General features: G+C 44.2%; 1 protein-coding gene and 1 long non-coding RNA gene across 3 annotated transcripts in view; both read right to left on the minus strand.

The window, feature by feature from the left end:
• LOC107983532 (uncharacterized) overlaps positions 1 to 21,245 on the minus strand; it is a 65,999-nt gene that overhangs the window by 38,932 nt on the left and 5,822 nt on the right. The window lies entirely within an intron of this gene.
• purb (purine rich element binding protein B) lies at positions 4,674 to 16,059 on the minus strand. Its single transcript, XM_062961303.1, has one exon. The coding sequence runs from the start codon at positions 15,765 to 15,767 to the stop codon at positions 14,667 to 14,669; it is 1,101 nt and encodes a 366-aa protein (XP_062817373.1). The 5' UTR covers positions 15,768 to 16,059; the 3' UTR covers positions 4,674 to 14,666.

A 21,245-nucleotide genomic window follows, 5' to 3' on the forward strand; every position in this document is an offset into this window, starting at 1 on the left:
CACTAGGCTGGCTCTCCCCTAGGGTTCCTTTCCCCCAAATCAGGAACAGATAAACAGTGGCTTTCCAGATGTTGCCTGATAAACTCCCACAGAATCATAGAATCTATTGAATCATATAGAGCTGAAGGGACTGCAGGAGCCATGGAGCCCAGCTCCCTGCTCCATGAAGGATCTCCAGCCAAAGCAAAGGAGCTGTTTGGCTTCTTTTTGAAGAGGTCCAATAAAGTGCAACCATCTTTTCAAGCAATACATTCCATTGCTGAACGGCATTTACAGTCAAGAAGTCCCTTCTCATGTCTAATCAAACCCAATCCTTCTGTAAGTTTAAACCACAAGACCTGGCCCTACCTTCTAGGGCAGCAGAGAACAAATCTGCTGCCAGCCTCTGTGACAAACTTTAAGAGGACACTGTATTGCCCTCTCAATCTTCTCTTCACCAAATGGAACATGCCCAGTTTCTTCAACCTCTCATCTTCTATCTGGTTCTCCATCCCTCTTATCATCTTTATTGCCCATCTCTGAACCAGCTCTAACATGACTATATTCTTCTTAAACAAGGCATCCAGAACTGAACACAGAACTCCAAACAAAGCCTGACCACCTCAGAAGGTGGTGGCACAACTACTTCCCTCAACTTCAAAATGATGCTGCTGTTGATGCAGGCGAAAACAACATGCACCTTCTTTATTGAGACTGTCACAATTTGGTCAGATCGGAAGACAGGGCTCACTCAAAAAGACAGTGATGCTTAGCAAGATGGAAGGCAGGAGGAAAGAGGAAGGTTACATCCCAGAGATTTTGTAAGACCAGAGTTGATAGTCAGCCTCTCATTCAGAGGGGCTGAATGTCGAATGAATGCACCTTGACACCACTTGAACTGCAAAGGCTCAATGCTATGGGATCCTGGAAATGATAGACTGGTGAGGCACCAGCACTCTGCAGAGAAGTCAAAGGATCTTGTAAAAGGACAACTCCAAGTATTCCCTAGCACTGAGTCCTAGAAGTTCAAGGGGCATCGCTGCATTCATTTTATAGTACTGGTGCACCCCAGGGTCCCCAATGGCTGCAAACAACAACAAATTGATGCATCATTAATGACAACGGGATGAGAGAGAGAGGTGGCAGAAGCCAGGCCAGAAGAGAGCGCTGCTGACGCAGGCCCCATTTGCAGCAGGAAGACCGGCAGCTATATATAGTCCCGGGCTGATCTCTCTCTGTAAGGGGGAAGTGCAAGCTCAAACGAGGGCAGCTTCTGGGGCCTCTCTCGGTAGTCCCAGGGTCCCGCCACCTGGTTCTTCTCAGCCAGAAGGCCTGAGACACATAGAACCCTGATTTGTGCCTTTGTTTCTAGGGCCTGCCATGGCACCTTCCTAACTCCAGCCCCACAGGCTTTAATAAAAACACTATGTAACACAATGTTTGTTCCTGGATTATAAATGTCATTTCCTAATTGGTTCTATCATAAAACATGGGAAAAGTTTATTAAACTGCAAAAACATTCTGCAGCACATTTTGTTATAGTTTCTCAATGTATATCTCATCATAAGAATCTCAACCAATTCAACATAGTTTGTGGCAGCTACAAAATGAAGTTTCTGGAGTATAATTACTTACAAAGTAAGGACCACACAATCAAATGGGAACTTTCAAACCAGGAACAAATTTTATTTTCAAATAATTCAGCTCCTCACACCAGGCAAGAGGTGCTCCTATTAACTGAACTATGTCAAACGGTGGATGCTATCTTGGGCATGTAATTTAAAAAAATAAATAAAGCCAGGCTATTATTATGTATTAAGACCAATGTGTAACTTTATAATAATGGCTTTATTTGGTTCCTGGCTGCAGGAAAGGGGAGACTTGCACCCTTCTGGTACAAGTTCTAGAATTAACCTGACAACATAGAGGCAGAAGACCTTTTTCCTTCCCCCCCCCCCCTCTTTTGAAAAAGCTATATTATAACCCTCAACCCTCCCCCGGCCCCAAATAGCTATCAGGATCAGTGGCCATACTGACTGAGGGATTCTGGGATTCACTCCTCAAAGTAACTTTTCCAAAGCTTTGACTGCCATGCCCTCTGAGGCATTAAGTGGGTAATTTCCTAAGGAACTTCTCTGGGTACCTTTCAACTATAGGGCTGAAGGAGATTTTAGAGGTCATCCAGTCTAACCCCTTAGCTATCAAAAGCTGCTTAAATATCTCCAGTGTCAGCGAGACCCACACCTTTCAAAACAAAGGGCCTTCCATTGCTAGTTATTGCCTTAAGGATGTTTTTTTGGAGTACTTTGCTTCCCCTGGAGCAATAGGGAACAAGGCTGCCAACATTCAGACCCTCTTGTTGCAAAGACGTATTAGTGTTGACACAACAGATTTCATCTTATTTCAAAATAAGATATAAACAAAGGATGGATCGTCTCAGGAGTGTTTGCCCCACAATTAAAACTTTGTGGTATAGTAATTAGATGCTGAATCTTGATTTAGGAAACTCAAGTTGCAATCCCCACCTGGTCATGATCTTTGGTTTCAATTAGATTCCATCTACACTGCCATATAAAGTCCAATTTATCTTCTTTGAACTGGTTTATATGATAGTGTAGATTCATATAAACCAGTTCAAAGCAGATAATCTGGATTATATGGCAGTGTAGATCCAGCCTCTGTCTCTCCATTTCGCTCTCCAACTGACTTCATGAGGTAGCTGGGTGGAGTCAAAGGCCATATCCATGAGCAAAACCAGACGAAAGGCAGGATAGAAATTAAATTAACAACAATAACTTTTTAGAAATATAGTCTGAATTGCATCAGTTGGCATCTAAGAAAAAAGGTTACTGGGTTGTAGACGTGAGAAGGCATTAAAATCCACTAAATTGAAATGAAGCTCGCAGGACTCTTTCCAGACTCAGATGCCATCAGAAATCTTTTCAAGAGGGAATGTAAGGAATGTGGAATGCCAGATAAAAAAAGGTTTGAAAGAAGGGAAGCCGGGTTAGAATAACAGGAGGGTGTAGAGGAGAGGAGATCGAGGGAAAGGGCTGAAATAAGCAGATGCTGCAGGCTCACGAGGGAGCAGCCCTGGCAAAACTCCAGATGGGGAGACCTTGCAGGAACTACGTGCAGCACACCCTGTTCAAACCATCCTTAATAGCTTCTTTTACAAGTAGCAGAGAATTTGCTGGTTTTTTTTAAGATCAATAGAAACCTCTTGCAGCATGAACCCAAAACTGCAATGCACCTACCAGTCCCTTGCCAGCCAGCCATCTCCCATCTGGGAAGAGAGGGATCCAAGATTAGAAGCCTAAACTGCAGCTTTCTAGAAGCAGCACTTGCCCTCTTGGCATCCAAAACAGGACAGACCAAACCTAATGCCGAAACTCAACTAAAGATTGCACACATCAACAGCATGCATTACAGCAGGTTTGAATGCCCAAACCTGTTCAGGGAGGCACACTTAACAAACAGCTTTGTACTCTTGCGAAATTGGGGTGTTTATCAACAAAGGGTTCAGTGCCCCCAAAGAGAGCAGGATTGTTATCCCATATTTGCTACATGAGGACAGGAAAGGTAGCATTTTCGACATCCAGAATCCGAAAAACATATTGATATTGAAATATCTGAATGTAAAGATGCTGTTATATGGAGTACCATTTTTAATATTTGGCTGTACTAGCGGGGGGGGGGGGGGGGGGGATGCATTATCTTTAAAAGACTACATCTCAAATCCTTGCAATCCCTTTTCACCCAGTCATCTCAGCAAATGTCTGTCACACTAAGCATTGTCCACTCACAACACAAAGCAATCCCTTGCAGCCATGCGGGCTTGATTAGGAACTTGATCTTCAAAGGGAAGCAAAAGAGATCTGGTGGATTACAAAACTGACATGAAGCAGCAGACCTCAGCAAACGGAGGGGCTGTTTTGTTTGCTGCTTTGATATCCCAGGTACAAACTAGGATGCTGTCCAGGCATTAGAAAGAAGTATCAAGATGTTAGCAGTGGTCCACTCGGCCCTGGTTCCCAGATATTGTTGAAAATTTAACTCCTCCAAACCCTTACCCCAATGATTGGGGCTTCTGGAATCCAAAACAAGTGTGCTGGATTCCTACTTTCATTCATTCACACAGAAGTCCTAGCTCAGCTATGGAGCCACACAACATCCTAGAAAAACTCTTAGCCGGGTTATAGCTGTGACTAAGAGATTTATTGCAGAATAGCCAGTTCCCTAGCTTTTCAAGTGAAAGGTAAACTTACACGATTAAGGCATGGTTGAATAAGTCACAGAAAACTGGAAAAATATGGCACTATGACCAATTGCATGAGTCGTACCTGCCCTTCCACAAATTCTTCAGCTCAAAAGCTCAATGAACTAAATTTCTCACAGGCCTGTGACCCTGAAGGCCCTTGGCACTGTCTATTTGATCTGCTTGCCTACTTGGCTATATTCCATGACTGTTTAAACAGGTAATATTTTACTATTGGCTGAGGCAACCCAGCTAAATCCCAACATGGCCTTCAAGTAATGAATAACTTTCCACTGCACACCATAAAACACATAATGCTGCCCACCTATACCAAACTCCCAGGGTTTCAGAACAGTTTTTTTTACCATTCCTCCATATTTTGGCATAATGTAAAACACAAAGAAACACAAACGCACAAAAAAGCCTTCAGAGACAGTTGTACATGGTTCATTCACTTTTCCGCATACTTTTATTTGTTACAAACATACAATTTTTAAATATAGACTGTAAAACTCCATTTGCAAAAACCTGCTATTGTAAGGAGTGCTCAACTAGCATGAGGAGTTCTTTACGTCGTTGGGACTTTTTGCTAGTTAGCTAGTGGTAAATCCAGGACCTGCCTAACAGCCTGCCCTGCCTTGGCTGTCTCTGCATTGCTCTCTCAGAAGCAGTCCTGCTAGCTCCCACCCCCCAAAAGGGAAACCAGAATCTACTATGTTCCAGCTAACAGGCAGCAAGACAAACAGGCAGCTCAGACCCTGGGATTTCAAATCACTTCCAGCGCTCTGCTTGACAGGTGAGAAAGGAATATTTCATTTTTTGAATGGGTGCTGCACTTTGAAAACATTTCCAAATGTTTGAAACTGCACCATGCGCAGCTGTGTGTTATTGTGTTGCCAGTTAAAGTGCATTTAATTTTCAATAAAAAAATAAACAAGAGGAATAAACTTTATTTTTTAATTAAGGTACTTAAAAGTGAACTTTTTGGTCTCTCAGCAGATATTCCTGAAATTAGTCCTATTTTTTACTACAAATTAACTTCTAGCATTTATATAATATATTTATAGAGGGGAATTTTTATATATATTTATATATAAAATTAGAGCTACTTTTGCATTTACTATCTAGCAGAGAAACAATTTTATAAATACATACACATGTATACAGACATCTTTCTATGTATACAATGTACAAACATGTGTATATTTACATATGGGTTGATTGATTACATCCATATATGATCAATTATATCACTTTCACATTTTTCAACTCTATACCAAATTATTTGCTCACTACTGACATTGTACATTCAGCCCAGCAAAAGCTCCAATCTCCAAGTGCACCAATCCCTCCACAACCCTGCCTTTCTTCATAACTTCACTTTTGAGAAATCTATTAGCATAGAGATGGTAGTATACGCAATATGCAAAGCCTGCAACAATAAAACATAGCTTCCTCTGGAAAAAGGTTTGGAGGCATAAGCCAACAAACTCAGCAAAGGTGTACCATCTACTTCCTCCAAATGGAGAATTTGTACTCAAGATCATCCATCTACTGTGCAAATGCCAGCTCAGCTAAAGCAGCAAGAAATTGCAGAAGACCTCAAGAGCCCACCTCAAGTGCTTGTTCCACTGGTTTCATGAAAACATGGAAGACTGCCAGCCCTTCAAAACTGGCAAAGCAATATTTGCAAAAACCAACTGCCTCCTACAATAAGGACCATCACTCCATGCCTCCTTGGTTTAACTGCCTTCAACTTTCACTGTAGAATCTATGCACTAAAGAAGATTCTTAGATATGTTCCAGGACATGTTTTCCACTCAAAGGGAGCATGGATGGAACCCTACAGTTGCCTCTCCCAAGCGAAGTTATGTTTCTGACTGCTGCAACCCTCCAGCTGCAGCTGCATTGTGGATAATTATTGTTATCTTATGGAGGAAACTAATAAAGCTTTCAAGAATTCCCAAAATTCCTAGGAGTTCAGCTTGAAAGCCAATGTTTAACAAATATATATAGACACTCTTTCTGCAGAGTTTACCCGTAACCATCTCAAGAGCAATGTGAATCTGGATTCAGCTATGCATGCTTACTCATTGGTGATATATCAGAAGGGCTGGGGGAAAAGTTAACAGCAGCTCACATTATTGGCAGAGTCGGCCAACGACCTGACCCTCCTCTCCTGGCTGGGCACCTTGGAAAAAAAGAGTCGGTAAGGCAGAAGTGTTGCACACAGTATGAATAAGACAGATCATCTGGGAGTCCATTTGTTATGGCAATCTATCAAGTGGAAGCATGCCTGAGCCAATGACTCCAATTTGAAAGAGTGGGCAGTGGAAAGAAACAAAAAGATTAAGCGATATTCATCTTGTAAACCCCATATAAATTCAAATATGGGATTTTCTAACCAGATGGGCCTTTCAACACAGAAGAACAGGGCAGGAAATTAAACGTTTTGCCTTGAAAACTTGCCTGGGTTAAAATGATGCGCAGTAAGCGCTGTTTTAAATTAGGTTTTCTATACAAGTTTTAAATTGTCTACCTTGGCTACACAGAGCAGCAGTAAACTGGGAGGGGTGGGAAGGGGGGGACAGCAGCAGTGAGCTTTCCTGCATTTTTACAATAGCTTCACAAACTAGAAAATTCTGTTTCTTAGTTGTGAGCTGCTTATTTTGTATGTAAATGTATATGTACATATACACACACACATAATACATTATGAGATTAAGGCTACATAGCAGCATATTACAAAACGGCTTTGACAAAGCACATTTTACTTTCCCTACACGGAATTTAAGAGACAGAATTTCATTGATATTTCTAGTAAACATTGAAATCTTGAACATTATTTTCTTGTCAAGTTAAAGACAGAAGGCCTACAGTGATGAGATCAGGAATATATCAACATTTTGGGTGGGAAATTGTGATAACTGTCTGAAGTCAATTGATAACATTCCGGAATATATTATTTTCTTCAAGTGAACATTTTTGGCAGTTATGCTACTCGTAAGAAATGCAACAGATTGCAATCAGTAAGAAGACTGAATGGTGAGTAAGAATGGAAGTGTCACCCTTCTAAGAGGATGGGTGAAAAAAAAGCTAAGAATCCTTCCACAGTTCCTAGTTTTTCTTCACACTGGAGTTAAGCTCTTCCTTCCCAATTCATCTGCAGGTTAACCGATATAAAACCAGAGTTGGAAGAGATCTCTCTGGGCTGGAAAACCTGTGTGAGACAGCTGTTAAGTTTAAGCCACCAGAGATTTCTCTCATGATACCACAAAAAAGCAACCTGTCACTGATTTTCCCTCCACTCTTTCTGTACTGGGGAGAAACCACAAAGTGCCAAAGGTGAGGTTCCTCAAAAATTATCTCCTAGTATTAACAGTCTTTCCCGAGTCATAATCAATTTATCTAACAAATCATCCCAAATATGCACATTTAAGAAATAAACCCCACCTGACAAGCAAGATGATCTGGCTAACGCTCAAGCACAACATTTAACTACAGTAATGAGGCAGATGCCAAATCACTGCAAGTAGCATTACAGGACAAGAGGCAACACTTCTAATACCCCTATCACATCTGAAATCTGACTATCAAGAAGTACAAGGGGAGGAAGGAAGCTATCATGAACTTTATGTATTTACACCACAAATTCATTAGAGTGAACAAGCAACCGAGAAAGAAATACACAATGAGACTTGCTGCCAACAATTTGGCATTTGTACAGACTTTGAAAGATTTGAGCACCCAACTGTGGAATAGTCTGAATGCAACAACTTGGACCAGATCTACACCACAGAGTTAATAGTCATTCCCTCGCTCCAGGAATATGCAGTCCTGTGAAGGAGGTCAAACATCTTCTAGTACTCCTTTAATCAAACCACAGCTTAAGACTCTTCAAAGAACACATTTAAAGCAAGTTCTTCTAGGATAAACCACTCTTGATAGTGCAGATATGGCCCAAGATTCTTGCTGGGTAAACTCAAAAGATTGCCTACACAGTAAATTTTAGGAAACAAAATTTGAATATACCTTAAAAATAAGGAGTATCAGGATCCTTTAAGTTTTAAATGGTTAGCCCCAAGTAGATTGGTGGTCCTATCCCTTTACAAAACTAACAATGATTTGTAGCAAACGTATTTCAGTACGCTTGCCATTTTTGCTTGCTTTAAAAGGAAGCATGTCAATAGCATGTTTACTAAGAATTCTGTAGAATTAGAATAATTTGAAGCCAAAAGTGCCACTTTCATATGGGGAAAAAACTAGCTCTTTCTCCCTTCCACTAGTCAAGGCCACATGTTTTCTTAAAAAAATAAAAAATGAATATCTGCTGAGAGATTAAATTGTGCATCAGATAAAGTACCATAATTTTTCTGTTAAAATGTTTGAGATGTCCATGCATGTTTTATGCACTGAACTATTTTCCAGAAAAATCACCGCTGCCCTCGTAAGAGAAAAGTAGCCAGAGCCAGTCACTTTTCCACTGTCCTATGTAGTCAAATACATCACACCCCACCCCTTCTTTAATGATGGGAGCAGATCACAAGTCACCCACAGCTGCTCCAACGCCTGAAACACGCAGTCAACAATGGGACTGCTCAATACAAGAGATGTACTATAATAACCTGCCTCCTCTGCCCCCCCAAAGCTCAGACAGGATAATAAAATGTGTTTGAGCACAGAGAAGTGAAAGCAGAAGCTTGGATCTCACTTTTTTTCCAGTAAAAATGATCTGTGATTTGTTACAAGGATTATTCCAGGGAAAGCAACAGTGGGTGCTTTTTCACTGATGGGAGTTAAAAGGAGAAAAGAACCAACCTTTCACTGTCAAGCTGACAGCTATGAAACGAAGAACATGATCATCCCGTAACTAGATGTGACCTAAAGCTACGGGTGTTTATACCTGTATGCCTCACATATTTACATTTTGGTGCTATACAAGATTTACATTTTCATTTGTACAGCAGATGCATCATTCTAAGGACAACAGATGTCTAGAAATGCCAGATATGCAGGAACTCCCCAGGGACTTTACTCATTTCTCTCTCTCTCTCTGACTCGCTCTCTCTCTCCAGAACCTACATTTTAAAGAAGACAGTGTGATCCACAAGCCACTTCAATGGACATACCTAAACATGCGACCAATTAACTCCAGTAACTTTGAAAAAGTTTAATGGGATTGAGCTAACTTAATCACATGTCTGTTGGATGTAGCAGCTTGCAAATTGCACTGAGGTATTGTCAACACTGCTGCAGGAAAAATAATTAAGGATATGTGTTAACTGCAGCACCAATAATGGAAAAGCTCTTACCCAAATTGACATTTCAGCACAAGAATATAAACAAGATTTGCTCATCTCAGATATAATCTGGGTAATCTTGTTTTCCCAATGAGCCCGAATATACCCATCACACAGACAACAGCATTCTAAACAGACACAAAGGTGTCAATTTAGAATTTAGAAAAACTTAATACAGAGCAGTGTGATTTTTAAAATGTGGGGTTTTTTTGGGGGGGGGGAGGATTTTGGACAGCCCTATGTAAATACTTATTCCCTTTTCATTAGAGGCCAATTAATGCTTCCAAATGACTTTGAAATAATGTTTGCAGTCTCCACTGTTTCAAGCACTGAAGTTTCAGGTTCCACTGAGGGGTAAGGGGCCAAAGAGGTTCAGATTTGGGGCAAGCCACTTTCCCCACTGCCCCCATTCTCCAACCATCTCAAGGAATGATTTCATCAGTAAAGCCTGGCACCTAACAAGGCCTTCTGCCACCTGGACCAATTTTCCATAGCAAGAGGCCTGGCCATTAGTCTGCAATGATAAGATAAATCTCAATATTCATCAAAATGGCAAAGCCTACTATCGATACTAGCAGGGCACAAGCAAATCCAAGATTTTAATTTAGAACCTTTTTGTGACACATAGCATTGTCACCACCTATGCACCTCTAGGTATTCAATATACGTTGGTTTAACTGGTCTAATGACTATGGAGACTTTTATGATTGCCAAAGCCAACACCATATACAGCAGTGGCATTCTTGGCATACGACCGATATATGCTTCTGTCCACTTCCACACACTTCTCAGGCAGCTAATTATAGCTTGTGTAGTCACTGGCCAGGGACAGTCAAAACCCTGTCACTACCACGTAATACAAAGGTAAGGCTAGTTACTGCAATTCAGCTCCCCCAACCCCCCAAACATCCTCCTATAAAGGAGAGGTACTGCATCTTTGCAAGAACTTAATTGGCTCACAGCAGCTGAGCAACAAAAAGGAAAAGGAAAAACCCAATTACCACTGAAGCAACAAAACATAGTTGGTCTATACAAGTACTGTACACTGTTTTAAAATGAGTGAAGAGTTACAGCAATATACACCAAGCATCTGCAGCCTCAATTTTCATTGCTGCCTAGAGTTCTAATTAGTTAAGCAAAGTTTTCTGCAATCCTAGAGGACCGCAGTATCTCAGTTAATCTGATTTTTTTTTGTTGGTGAAAATTGTTCTCCGAAGCAAAGAACTACATACATTTGAACAAAATACATAGATAAATACAGCAGGACATTATTGAAAACAGCTGCCTTGGAGAGTACAAAATACAGTACAAGTATACAGATGTAATTAAAACATCAAGAAATACTATTGCTCCCATTACAATTCAGGAAACAAGTTCTTTGCGACGGAGAAAAATGGAAAAGGACAGTTTCTTCAAAGATACCATAAAAATATCTACTGTGGATGCTGGGAGTAAAGAAAGCAATTTAAAGTAGACAATCATATGTGTGGCTGAAGATTTAGAAGTAAACTATTCTGACGTTATTTGTGGATCTTTACAATCATTATAGGAAAATCAAATTTTGTTTTTTAGAATATTTCAGCCAATTTCTGCACTACCACCACAAATGAGTGAGGAAATGCTTTTTGCATGTCTCCTTGCTTTCTAATAAATACAAAACAAAGACAGTATAGATAAGAGTAATACCAAAAATAAGGTGATAAGGGTATGCAATAAATTAAAAAGGCAGCTCAAATAAAGGACAGGCATGCACAATTAAAAAAAAGATTGTAGAGGAAGGTTTACCTGCCTCTAAGATGTCGCACAAATAATACCTGAAACTTTGCAATGAACATTGTTATTCCCATTCAATTCAAAGTTACTAGTATATAATGTATCTAAAAACACCTTTTTAGAGGGGAAAGGACTAAATTCATTCGATTTAAAAAAATATCATTTTAGGTAAGAATCCATTTAAAATATAGATGAGGCAATTCTTTGGGTGGGGAGACCCAACTTTGTTTTGGGAAGGACAGCTGGACAAATTGGCAGTAGCCAGTCTATAATAAAATTTGAAGGTGGTAAAATGCTGCTCGGATACGTTCGGAGTTGCAGAACGTTTGTTGGTTGCTTTCTGCTCCCTCTTAGCAATGAATCTCAAGCTCCCTCAGGACATGCATTGCTCTGAACAATCCATTCCATCAAACCACTCTTGCCAACTTTGCTGTGGACATACGGTGAGGTACTGAGAAAAAATGGACCGAGTTCTTTTTGTTTTTTTTTAAAAAAAATCTCGTTAAAAGCATAACTAATGCTAGACTTCTGGACCTGAGGTTCTCAGCGTCTGTTTCCATAGAACATGTCCACAAGATGAAAGAAGCCTTCGCTTTCCTTCTCAGTCTTCTCACACATCCGAAGCTGTGTTTCCTTTCTCGCATCACAATTTTAAGATGTTGCTTTCCAAAAAACACAGCCTACAAACTAGATTCCACTTCACTGGACTAGATCATCTTTTTTAAAGCCTGTGGGAAAGCAGCTCCCATTTGCACCTCCTACGAAAGCCATTTGCTCTTTCACCTTATTTGGAGAGAAGGGGAAGAACTCAGTGAGCAGCCAACAGTCCACTCTGCATTCCTTGTGCTTTATGCCTGTTTCTCTTTAACCTGCCTGTTTGCAATCCCCATTTATTTTTTATTTTGTTTACAAAGGGGGAATAAATGCCATGAAAGTTCTTTCAGAACCTGCCAGATTTAGAGTAATTCACTTATCAATTCCAGTTCAGGCACCTGGAGCGTAGCAATTTGTAATTTGGAAAGAAAACAAATGATCCAGGGAAAGGGGAAAAGAAGACAATGATGGACGTTGGTCCAGATACAGGCTCCCCCTTTTCCTTCTGGGAAGGGCTGGTGGTTGCTTTCTTTCCTTCTCTCTAGGTCCCCCCCTGACAATTTTAAGCCCCCTCCCTAATTCCTGCTGGGCTAAGACCTCGATGACTGGCGATGATGAACAACTTGCACCCCTCCCTCACCCCTCTAGATCAGTGGTGGCAGCTTCTCCTGACTTTCTTTCCTTCAAGCCCAGCTCAAGGGCCACAGATGCAGAGCTGGCTTCGAGAAGAGCAGAGGAGGGCAAAGAGATCTCAAAAACAGAAAGAGTGGGAGAGAAAGAGGGCCTTCCCTCCCTCTCTCTTCTTCGAAAATAATAAAAAATAGAAGCATTTCAGTCCCTAGGTAGGTAGACTTTGAATGGGAAGACCCTCTTTCTTCAGATGGGGTGAAAGGAGGTCATGGGGTCCCTCTTTGCAGGGCAGGAGGGCGATGCAGGGCTCTTCTGAGGATGTCATTAATCCCAAGGGGGAAACGAAGATGCGGAGAGGCAGGGGAAAGGTGTGGAGGGTGCAGAGAGACCCTGGGTGGGGATCTTTGCAGGGAGATCTCCAGGCTATGGGTTGCTGTGAGTTTTCCAGGCTGTACGTCCATGTTCCAGAAGCATTCTCTCCTGACATTTCACCCCCGTCTATGGTATACATCCTCAGACGTTGTGAGGTGTTGAGAACTAGGCACGTGGGGTTTATGTATCTATATAATGTCCAGGGAGAAAGAACTCTTGTCTGTTGGAAGTAAGCGTGAATGTTGCCATTGGCCATCTTGATTAGCATTGAAAGCCCCTGCACTTTCAAAGCCTGGCTGCTTCCTGCCTGGGGGAATCCTTTGCTGGGAGGTGTTAACTGGCCTGGATTGTTCCCTGTCTGGAACTCCTCAGATTTTTTTTAGTGTTGTTCTTTATTTACTGTCCTGATTCTAGAGCTTTTAAATACTGGTAGCCAGATTTTGTTCATCTTCGTGGTTTCCTCGTTTCGGTTGAATTTGCCCACATGCTTACGGATTTCAATGGCTTCTCTGCGTAGTCTGACATAGTGGTTGTTGGAGTGGTTCAGCATTCCTGTGTTCTCAAATAATTTGGCTGGTTCATCAAGTGCTCTGCTATGGCTGACTTCTCTGGTTGAGTTAGTCTGCAGTGCCTTCCATGTGCCTTGATTCATGTCAGACTACGCAGAGAAGGCACTGAAATCCTCACACATGTGGACAATTTCAACAGAAAGGAGGAAAGTATGAAAATGAACAAAGTCTGGCTACCGGTATTAAAAAAAACTCCAAAATCAGGAAGTAAATAAAGAACAACACTCAAAAAACTGGGGAATTCCATTCATGGATCATTTAGAGCTGAGCCTCTGGTGGCAAATTGTGTTAAAGCGCTGAGCTGCTGAACTTGCAGACCGAAAGGCCCCAGGTTCAAATCCGGGGAGCGGAGTGAGCGCCTGCTGTTAGCTCCAGCTTCTGCCAACCTAGCAGTTCGAAAACATGCCAATGTGAGTAGATCAATAGGTACGGCTTTGGTGGGAAGGTAACGGCGCTCCATGCAGTTATGCCAGTAGCCACATGGTCTTGGAGGTGTCTACGGACAATGCTGGCTCTTCAGCTGAGAAATGGAGATGAGCACCAACCCCCAGTCGGACACGACTGGACTTAATGTCATGGGAAACCTTTACCTTTTCCTAACACCTCCCAACAAAGGATTCCCCAGGCAGGATGCACCCGGGGCTCGAAGCTGCAAGGTTTTGCAATGCTAAACGAGACAAAGAGTTCTTCCTCCCACCCTGGACGTTATTCCAGATATATAAACCCCAACTGAGTAGTTTCCAACAGAACTTATGACTTCTGCGGATGTCTGCCATAGATGGGGGCAAAACAGTCAGGAGATAATGCTTCCGGAACATGGCCAGACAGCAAGGAAAACTCACAGCAACCCAGTGACAACCTTGGATAACACATTCTCTGGAGGGGGAAGAAGGAGAAAAGAAAAGGCAGGGGAAAGGTTTGGAGGGTGCAGAGCAGGCATGGGCAAAGTTGGGTCCTGAAAGTGTTTTGGACTCCAACTCCCACCATTCCTAACAGCCTCAGGCCCTTTCCTTTTCCCACTCAGCCGCTTAAGCCTGAGGCTGTTAGGAATGGTGGGAGTTGGAGTCCAAAACACCTTGCCCAGGTTTGCCCATGCCTGGTGCAGAGAGATCTATCTCCAGGCTCTCTCTCTCTCTGTCCTTCTCTGGGGAGGGAGGAGGAGGATGATGGGGGGAGAAGCAGGCCCGGGGCTCAGTCGTCGTCCACGTCGTCGGCGTCGGAGTCGTCCCCTGCCCCGCTGCCGCTCCCGGGCCCCGCCGGCCCGGCCCGCCGGTCGTAGAGCTTGTCCCGCTGCCGCTCCTGGATGTCTCGCATCTCGTCGGCGTAGCGGCAGAAGGCGCCGCCGAACTTGGCCCAGGCCTTGTAGGGCACGGTGATGGCGTTGCGGTACGAGGGCTTGACCTCGCTGACGCGGAGGAAGACGCCGTACTTGTTGCAGCCCACGTCGAAGAAGAAGCGCTTCGAGTCCACCGTGATGGAGGTGCCTTCCGGGAGCTCGCCGTAGAGGCCCCCGGAGCCCGAGCCGGGCCCTCCGCCGCCGCCGCCGCCCAGCTCGTCCTCGTCGGCGCCGTAGTCGTCGATGAGCTTAGCCAGGGCGTCGCGGAACTCGATGAGGCCTTGGGCCGGGAGGGCGATGGTCTGCCCGCTCTGCAGTCCCGGAGGCCCGCCCGGGAAGCCTGGGCCGCCTCCGCCGCCGCCGCCTCCGCCGCCAGGCCCGCGGTTGATGGTCTGCCGGATGCGGAGGAAGCGCCCGCGCTGGTTCTCCTTCAAATCCAGGTAGTACTTGCGGTTCTCCCGCACCAGGAACTCGCTCTTGAGCGCCCGCCGCGGCCCTCCGCCTCCGCCGCCCTCCTCTCCGCTCGGGGAGCTCTGGGCCAACTGCTCCGGCGAGCTGGGCCCCAGCTGGGCGTAGTGCTCGATGAAGTCGCCCAGATAGTCGCGGAACTCGGCGGCCACGGCCATGGAGAGCGTGAGGCGGCTCTTGGAGCCCCCCGCGCCCACCTCGGCGATCTTCAGGAAGCGGCCCTTCGCGTTCTGCTTCACGTCCAGGTAGAAGCGCTTGTTCTGGATGTCCAGGCGCTTCGAGGCCAGCTCCTGCGTCTCCTGCTCCGGGTTGCCGCCGCCGCCGCCTCCTCCGCCGCCGCTTCCACCACCTCCTCCTCCTCCTCCGCGGTGTCCCTGGAAGCCGGCGCCGCCACCACCGCCTCCTCCTCCGCCGCCGCCTCCGCCGCCTCCTCCTCCGCTGCCGCTCCCGCTGCCCCCTCGCTCGCTCCCGCTGTCCCCGTCCGCCATCTTCTCGTCCTCCTTCGCCCCTTGCTGCTTCCTCCTCCTCCTCCTTCAGCAGCAGCCGTCGTCAGGCCTTCTGCCCGCCCTGCCTCCTTCCTGCCTGCCTGCCTTCCTTCCTTCCCTCCGTCCGTCCGCCCGCTCGGCTCCTTCGCCTTCTCCTTCTGCTCACGCACTCGCTCTCCCTCTCGCGCTCCGCACTCTCTCGCGCGCTCGCTTCCCTCCTCCTCCTCCTCGCTCCCGCTCGCTCGCGCGCACGCTCTCCCCCCTCCCTCTGCGCGCGCGCTCACACGCTCAACTCACTCCTTCCTCAGCCCCTCCGCCACGCGCACACGCACGCAAATTACAACCCGCTTCCGGTGAGCCGGACGCGCTCTTACAGCTCTGATAAGCACCGCCCTCCCCCCCTCCCCCTTCATAGACCTTAGGACGCTAAATCATCGCCGCCTCCTGAGAAAACTTAGGGTACAGGTAAAGGTTTCCCCCTGACATTAAGTCTCGTGGTGTCCGACTCAGGGGGGTTGGTGCTCATCTCCATTTCTAAGCCAGAGAGCGGCGTTTGTCCAGAAGAACATCAGGCACTGCAGACAAACTCAACCAGAGAAATCAGCCACAGCAGAGCACTTGATGAACCAACCTGGACACAGCATATTATTTGAGAACACAGAAGTGCTTGACCACTCCAACAACTATCATGTCAGACTACACAAAGAAGCCATTGAAATACACAAGTATGTGGACAACTTCAACAGAAAGGAGGAAACTATGAAAATGAATAAAATCTGGCTACCAGTATTAAAAAAACCCTCAAAAATCAGAACAATAAATAAAAAGCAACACTCTGCAAACAGAGGAATTCCAGACAGGGGCAGCTAATGACTCTAAACAAAGGATGCCCCCAGGCAGGAAAGGCCAGGAAATGAACCTTTTCAATGCTACTTAGGGTGATTAACTGGAACATTCACACTGGCCTACAACTGACAAAGAGTTCTTCTCTCACCCTAGACTTTCCACAAATACAGTAGAGTCTCACTTATCCAAGTGAAACAGGCTGGCAGAAGCTTGGATAAGCGAATATCTTGGATAGGGATTAAGGAAAAGCCTATTAAACATCAAATTAGGTTATGATTTTACAAATTAAGCCCCAAAACATCATGTTATACAACATATTTGACAGAAAAAGTAGTTCAATACGCAGTAATGTTATGTTGTAATTACTGTATTTAGGAATTTAGCACCAAAATATCATGATATATTGAAAACATTGACTACAAAAATGGCTTGGATTATCCAGAAGCTTGGATAAGTGAGACTCTACTGTATATATAAACCTTCCTTGCTTAGTTTCTCCATACCTCACAACCTCTGAGGATGCCTGCCATAGATGTGGGCAAAACGTCAGGAGAGAATACTTCTGGAACATGGCCATACAGCCCGGAAAACATACAACAACCCCGGACAGAGAGTTTCATCTATGCTGACAATCGTGCCATCACCACTCAAACAAGAAGCTTTGAAATGGTTGAACAGAAGCTCTCTAAAAGCTTGAGGTGGTCTTACTGCCTATTACAGGGAAAACTAGGTGATTCCTAATCCATCTAAAACGCAGATGTATGCTTCTCACCTTAAGAACAGACAAGCATCTCCAGCTCTGAGGATAACCTGGGAAGGAATCCCACTGGAGCATTGCAGCACACCCAAATTTATTTTATTTATTTATTACAACATTTGTATCCCACCCATCTCACCCAACAGGGGACTCAGGGCGGCTTACAATAAAACACACGTATATAAAAATCTAAAATACAATACAAATCAATTAAAATTAATTAACTAAATTAATTACAACAACATTCATAAAAATACAGTGATAAATAAACAGATGGGTGCAATCAGGTCTAAAAATGCGAGTCTGTCAGTTGAGTTCCAGCACACATAGTAATAATTAATGCTGCTATTGTTCAAAGGCCTGGTCCCACAACCAGGTCTTAACTTTCCTATGAAAGGATAAGAGGGAGGGAGCCTGCCTGACTTCGCTAGGGAGGGTGTTCCATAGGCAGGGAGCCACTACTGAAAAGGCCCTGTCTCTCGTCCCCTGGGTTTCACTCTGGTCTGTGCTTAGCCTGACAAGAAGCACTGATTGACTATCAAACAAAAAGCGGTGCTAGAAATAACATCATACAAAAGCTGACTGACACAACCTGGGGATCACAACCAGGCACAGTGAAGATATTTCCCCTTGTGCTTGGCTACTCTGCTGCTGAATACGCATGCCCAGTGGGAAATACATCTCACCACTTTAAAACAATATTTTAGCTCTTAATGAGACATGCTGCATTATTATGGATATCTATACCCTATACCGCTGGAGAAATGATACTGTTTAGCCGCTATTGCACCACTTGACATCTGTCGGGAAGTAGCAGACAGTAATGAAAGGACCAAGGCAGTGACATCTCTGGCCCATCCTCTGTTCGGATATCAGCCAGCAAGCCAACACCTTAAATCAAGAAACAGCTTCCTAAGATCTACAGAGACACTTTCAGGAACACCTCAGCAAGTGAGAGTCCAAAAATGGCAGGCTAAAACCCAGAACTCAATCAGTGGCTGAGATCAGATGAGAAACTCGCTTTTGGGCACACAGAAGTCTGGACGACTTAGAAGGCGCTGAACAGACAGTGCTCTAGCACCATGAGATGCAGAGCCATTCTTCAGAAATGGGGCTACAAAGTTGAGCCCACCACATGCGAGTGCGGAGAAGAGCAAACCACAGACCACCTATTACAATGCAGGCTGAGCCCTGCCACATGCACCATGGAGGACTTTCATACAGCGACACCAGCGGCACTCCAAATGGCCAGCTAATGGTCAAAGGACATTTGGTAGAATGCCAAGTTTGTAACTTTGTGTTTTTAAATACATTATAACTGCACCCTCGGTTCGCTTCTGACACGATAAATAAATCAACAATACACTGTAGCTCTCATAAGCACCGCCCTCCCTTCCCTCTTGTTTTTTTTACTTTTTCCTTTCGTTTCACGTCCCCCCCCCTTTTCCCCCTCTGCGACAAGAGGGAGGGGCTTACGTGCGCGCTCTCTCCGCTCAGTGTCGCGACCGCGCTTTTGGCCCCCGTCTCCTGATTGGACGAGCCGGCTGCCTCTCTCTCTCCCCTCCCCTTCCCATCGCGCCTTCACCCGCCCTTCCTGCTCGCATTCCCTCACACCGACGGAGCCGATGAAGTCCCGGCATCGCTGGATGCCTTGGTTGGGACGATGGGATTTGCACCCTCTCAGTGGCAGGAGAGGAGTGCGTCCCATATAATATTTATTTATTTATTTAATTACATTTATATCCCGCTTTTCTCACCCCGAAGGGGACTCAGAGCGGCTTACAAATCAAATGAACATACAATATATTATTAGCATAGCACAATATAAGCATTAAATTACTATATTGTACTATATCATTATATGGTAATATTATTAGTAATATTACATTTAATATATAATTAATATTATATTGTATTATTAGTAGTATAATATTGTATTCCATTATAATATTATTATCAATATAATAATAACCGAAAACCTCCCCTCTCCCCCAGGGTGCCCTTCTGGCAGGCAGGAGAACACAACCCAAACACTCCCCACAGATAGCCACCCAGCCTCTGTTTCAAAACCTCTAAACAAAGACACAGCCATGCTCCAATGCAGTGAACTCCACTGGCGAACAGCTCTCAAGGCACACTCTCTCAGTTTCAGGCAAAAGCAACCCTCCCTCTGAACAAATTGTACCAAGAAAGCACATCCGTGATAGCCATGGAAACCCACCAGCTGACCTTGGGCAAGTCACACCATCATGCAGAAACGAAGGCACACAACAACAACAACAACAACAACAACTTAGAAGCCACATAACATGAAGTCCGGAAGTAGGACACCATTAGCTGTTATAGATATATCGGGTTCCAATTCCCATTAACCACAGTGGCAATCTCAAGAATTTTACAGGATTTGCTTAGACAAGAACTATTCAAGAAATGGTGTTCCCAGTTCCTCTAAAATATAGCTAACAGCATGTAGTATTCACTGGCAGCCTCCCATCCAAGTTCTAACCTGGGTTGACCCTGCTTAACTTCCAAAATCAGAAAAAAACTGGTACCTTTAGGTGACACAGGCTTACTTTTCTATATATCATCACATTAATAGGATGGACGGTTAAAATGGCTTTGGAAGCCAAAGTTGTGTGAGTATGAGAAGCAAGAGGTCACAGATGGGCCAGCTCTATTGCCTAAGGCAGCTGTCTGTACCTTTTGCTGAAAACTTTTGCAGGCATAGTTTCTTCATAGCAGAAGTATCTTGGGTACAAACCATATCTGATTCAATTTACGATATGGAACTCTTACAAATTCACAGTCTCCCTCATGACTTGATTCTGTAGGCAGATTTTACTTCTGCATGTCCATGAACAGCACATGGGAGCAGTCGAACAACTATTTGGAATTCCAAGTTTTTAGACAATTTTAAGCTGGATTTGGAGATGGATTTCAATAAACCTTCCTCCCAAACTCATTCCATAAGGATACAAGATTAAATCAAGTTCTGGGACAGATATTAATTTCTGTTATGGGAGGAGGGAGATCAAAAGAAAACCAATCTGGATACCCATACTGAAAAGCAGAGGTCTCCTTTTCCAGGACAGCAATTTGCATTTAAAAAAATCCCCTGTGAAACCAATACTGCAAAAGTTTCCCTGTAGAGAAGTTGAAGACTTGTTGACAAGGACATCTGCTGGGCCTGTGACAGTTGTGTCCAGCCCAATGAGAGGGATTTAGGCACAGCCTAAGATAATGGGTGCCTCCAACCCTACCAGGATCACTTTCCCCAGCTGCTCTGGCAGAGAAAGGGGGAAAGAAAGCAGGTCACCCAGGGCCAAAGAGCTCTTCGTTTGTGGCAGCATTACTATGGCATCCTGTACCCAGCTTTTCAGTGCTGACTGCCTGGACTATAGCTAATGCTGAAAAAGAGAGACGATCCAGCATGACTGCCAAGCTCCTTGTCTGGGAATGCTGAACACACTGCATCTTTGCTGACCTGCTTAAGAGGCGCTGATATAGATATAAGGGAACAAACATGCTGCATTGGTTTGAGTGCTGAACTATGGAAACACAGCCAAGGAAACCCACTGGGTGACCTTAAATAACACACTCTCAGCCTCAGAGGAAGACAATGGGAAACATCTACTGAATAAATCTTGCCAAGAAAATCCTATTATAGCTTCATCATTTGTCAGAAACGACTTCAGGGCACACATACACAGAGCTGTATGGAATGATTTTGTGATACCTGTGCTAGTGAAAGACTTCACTGTCATGTTTAGTTTTTTATTGTTTTCTATTAGAATTTGGGAACAGATTAGTGAAAACATCAAGGAGAGATGCAGTTTCTGACAAATGTACTACAGAGCAGTAGTACTCAAAGTAGCAGC

Source organism: Anolis carolinensis, unplaced genomic scaffold (assembly GCF_035594765.1).
Source record: "Anolis carolinensis isolate JA03-04 unplaced genomic scaffold, rAnoCar3.1.pri scaffold_8, whole genome shotgun sequence".
NCBI classification, from domain to species: domain Eukaryota; kingdom Metazoa; phylum Chordata; class Lepidosauria; order Squamata; family Dactyloidae; genus Anolis; species Anolis carolinensis.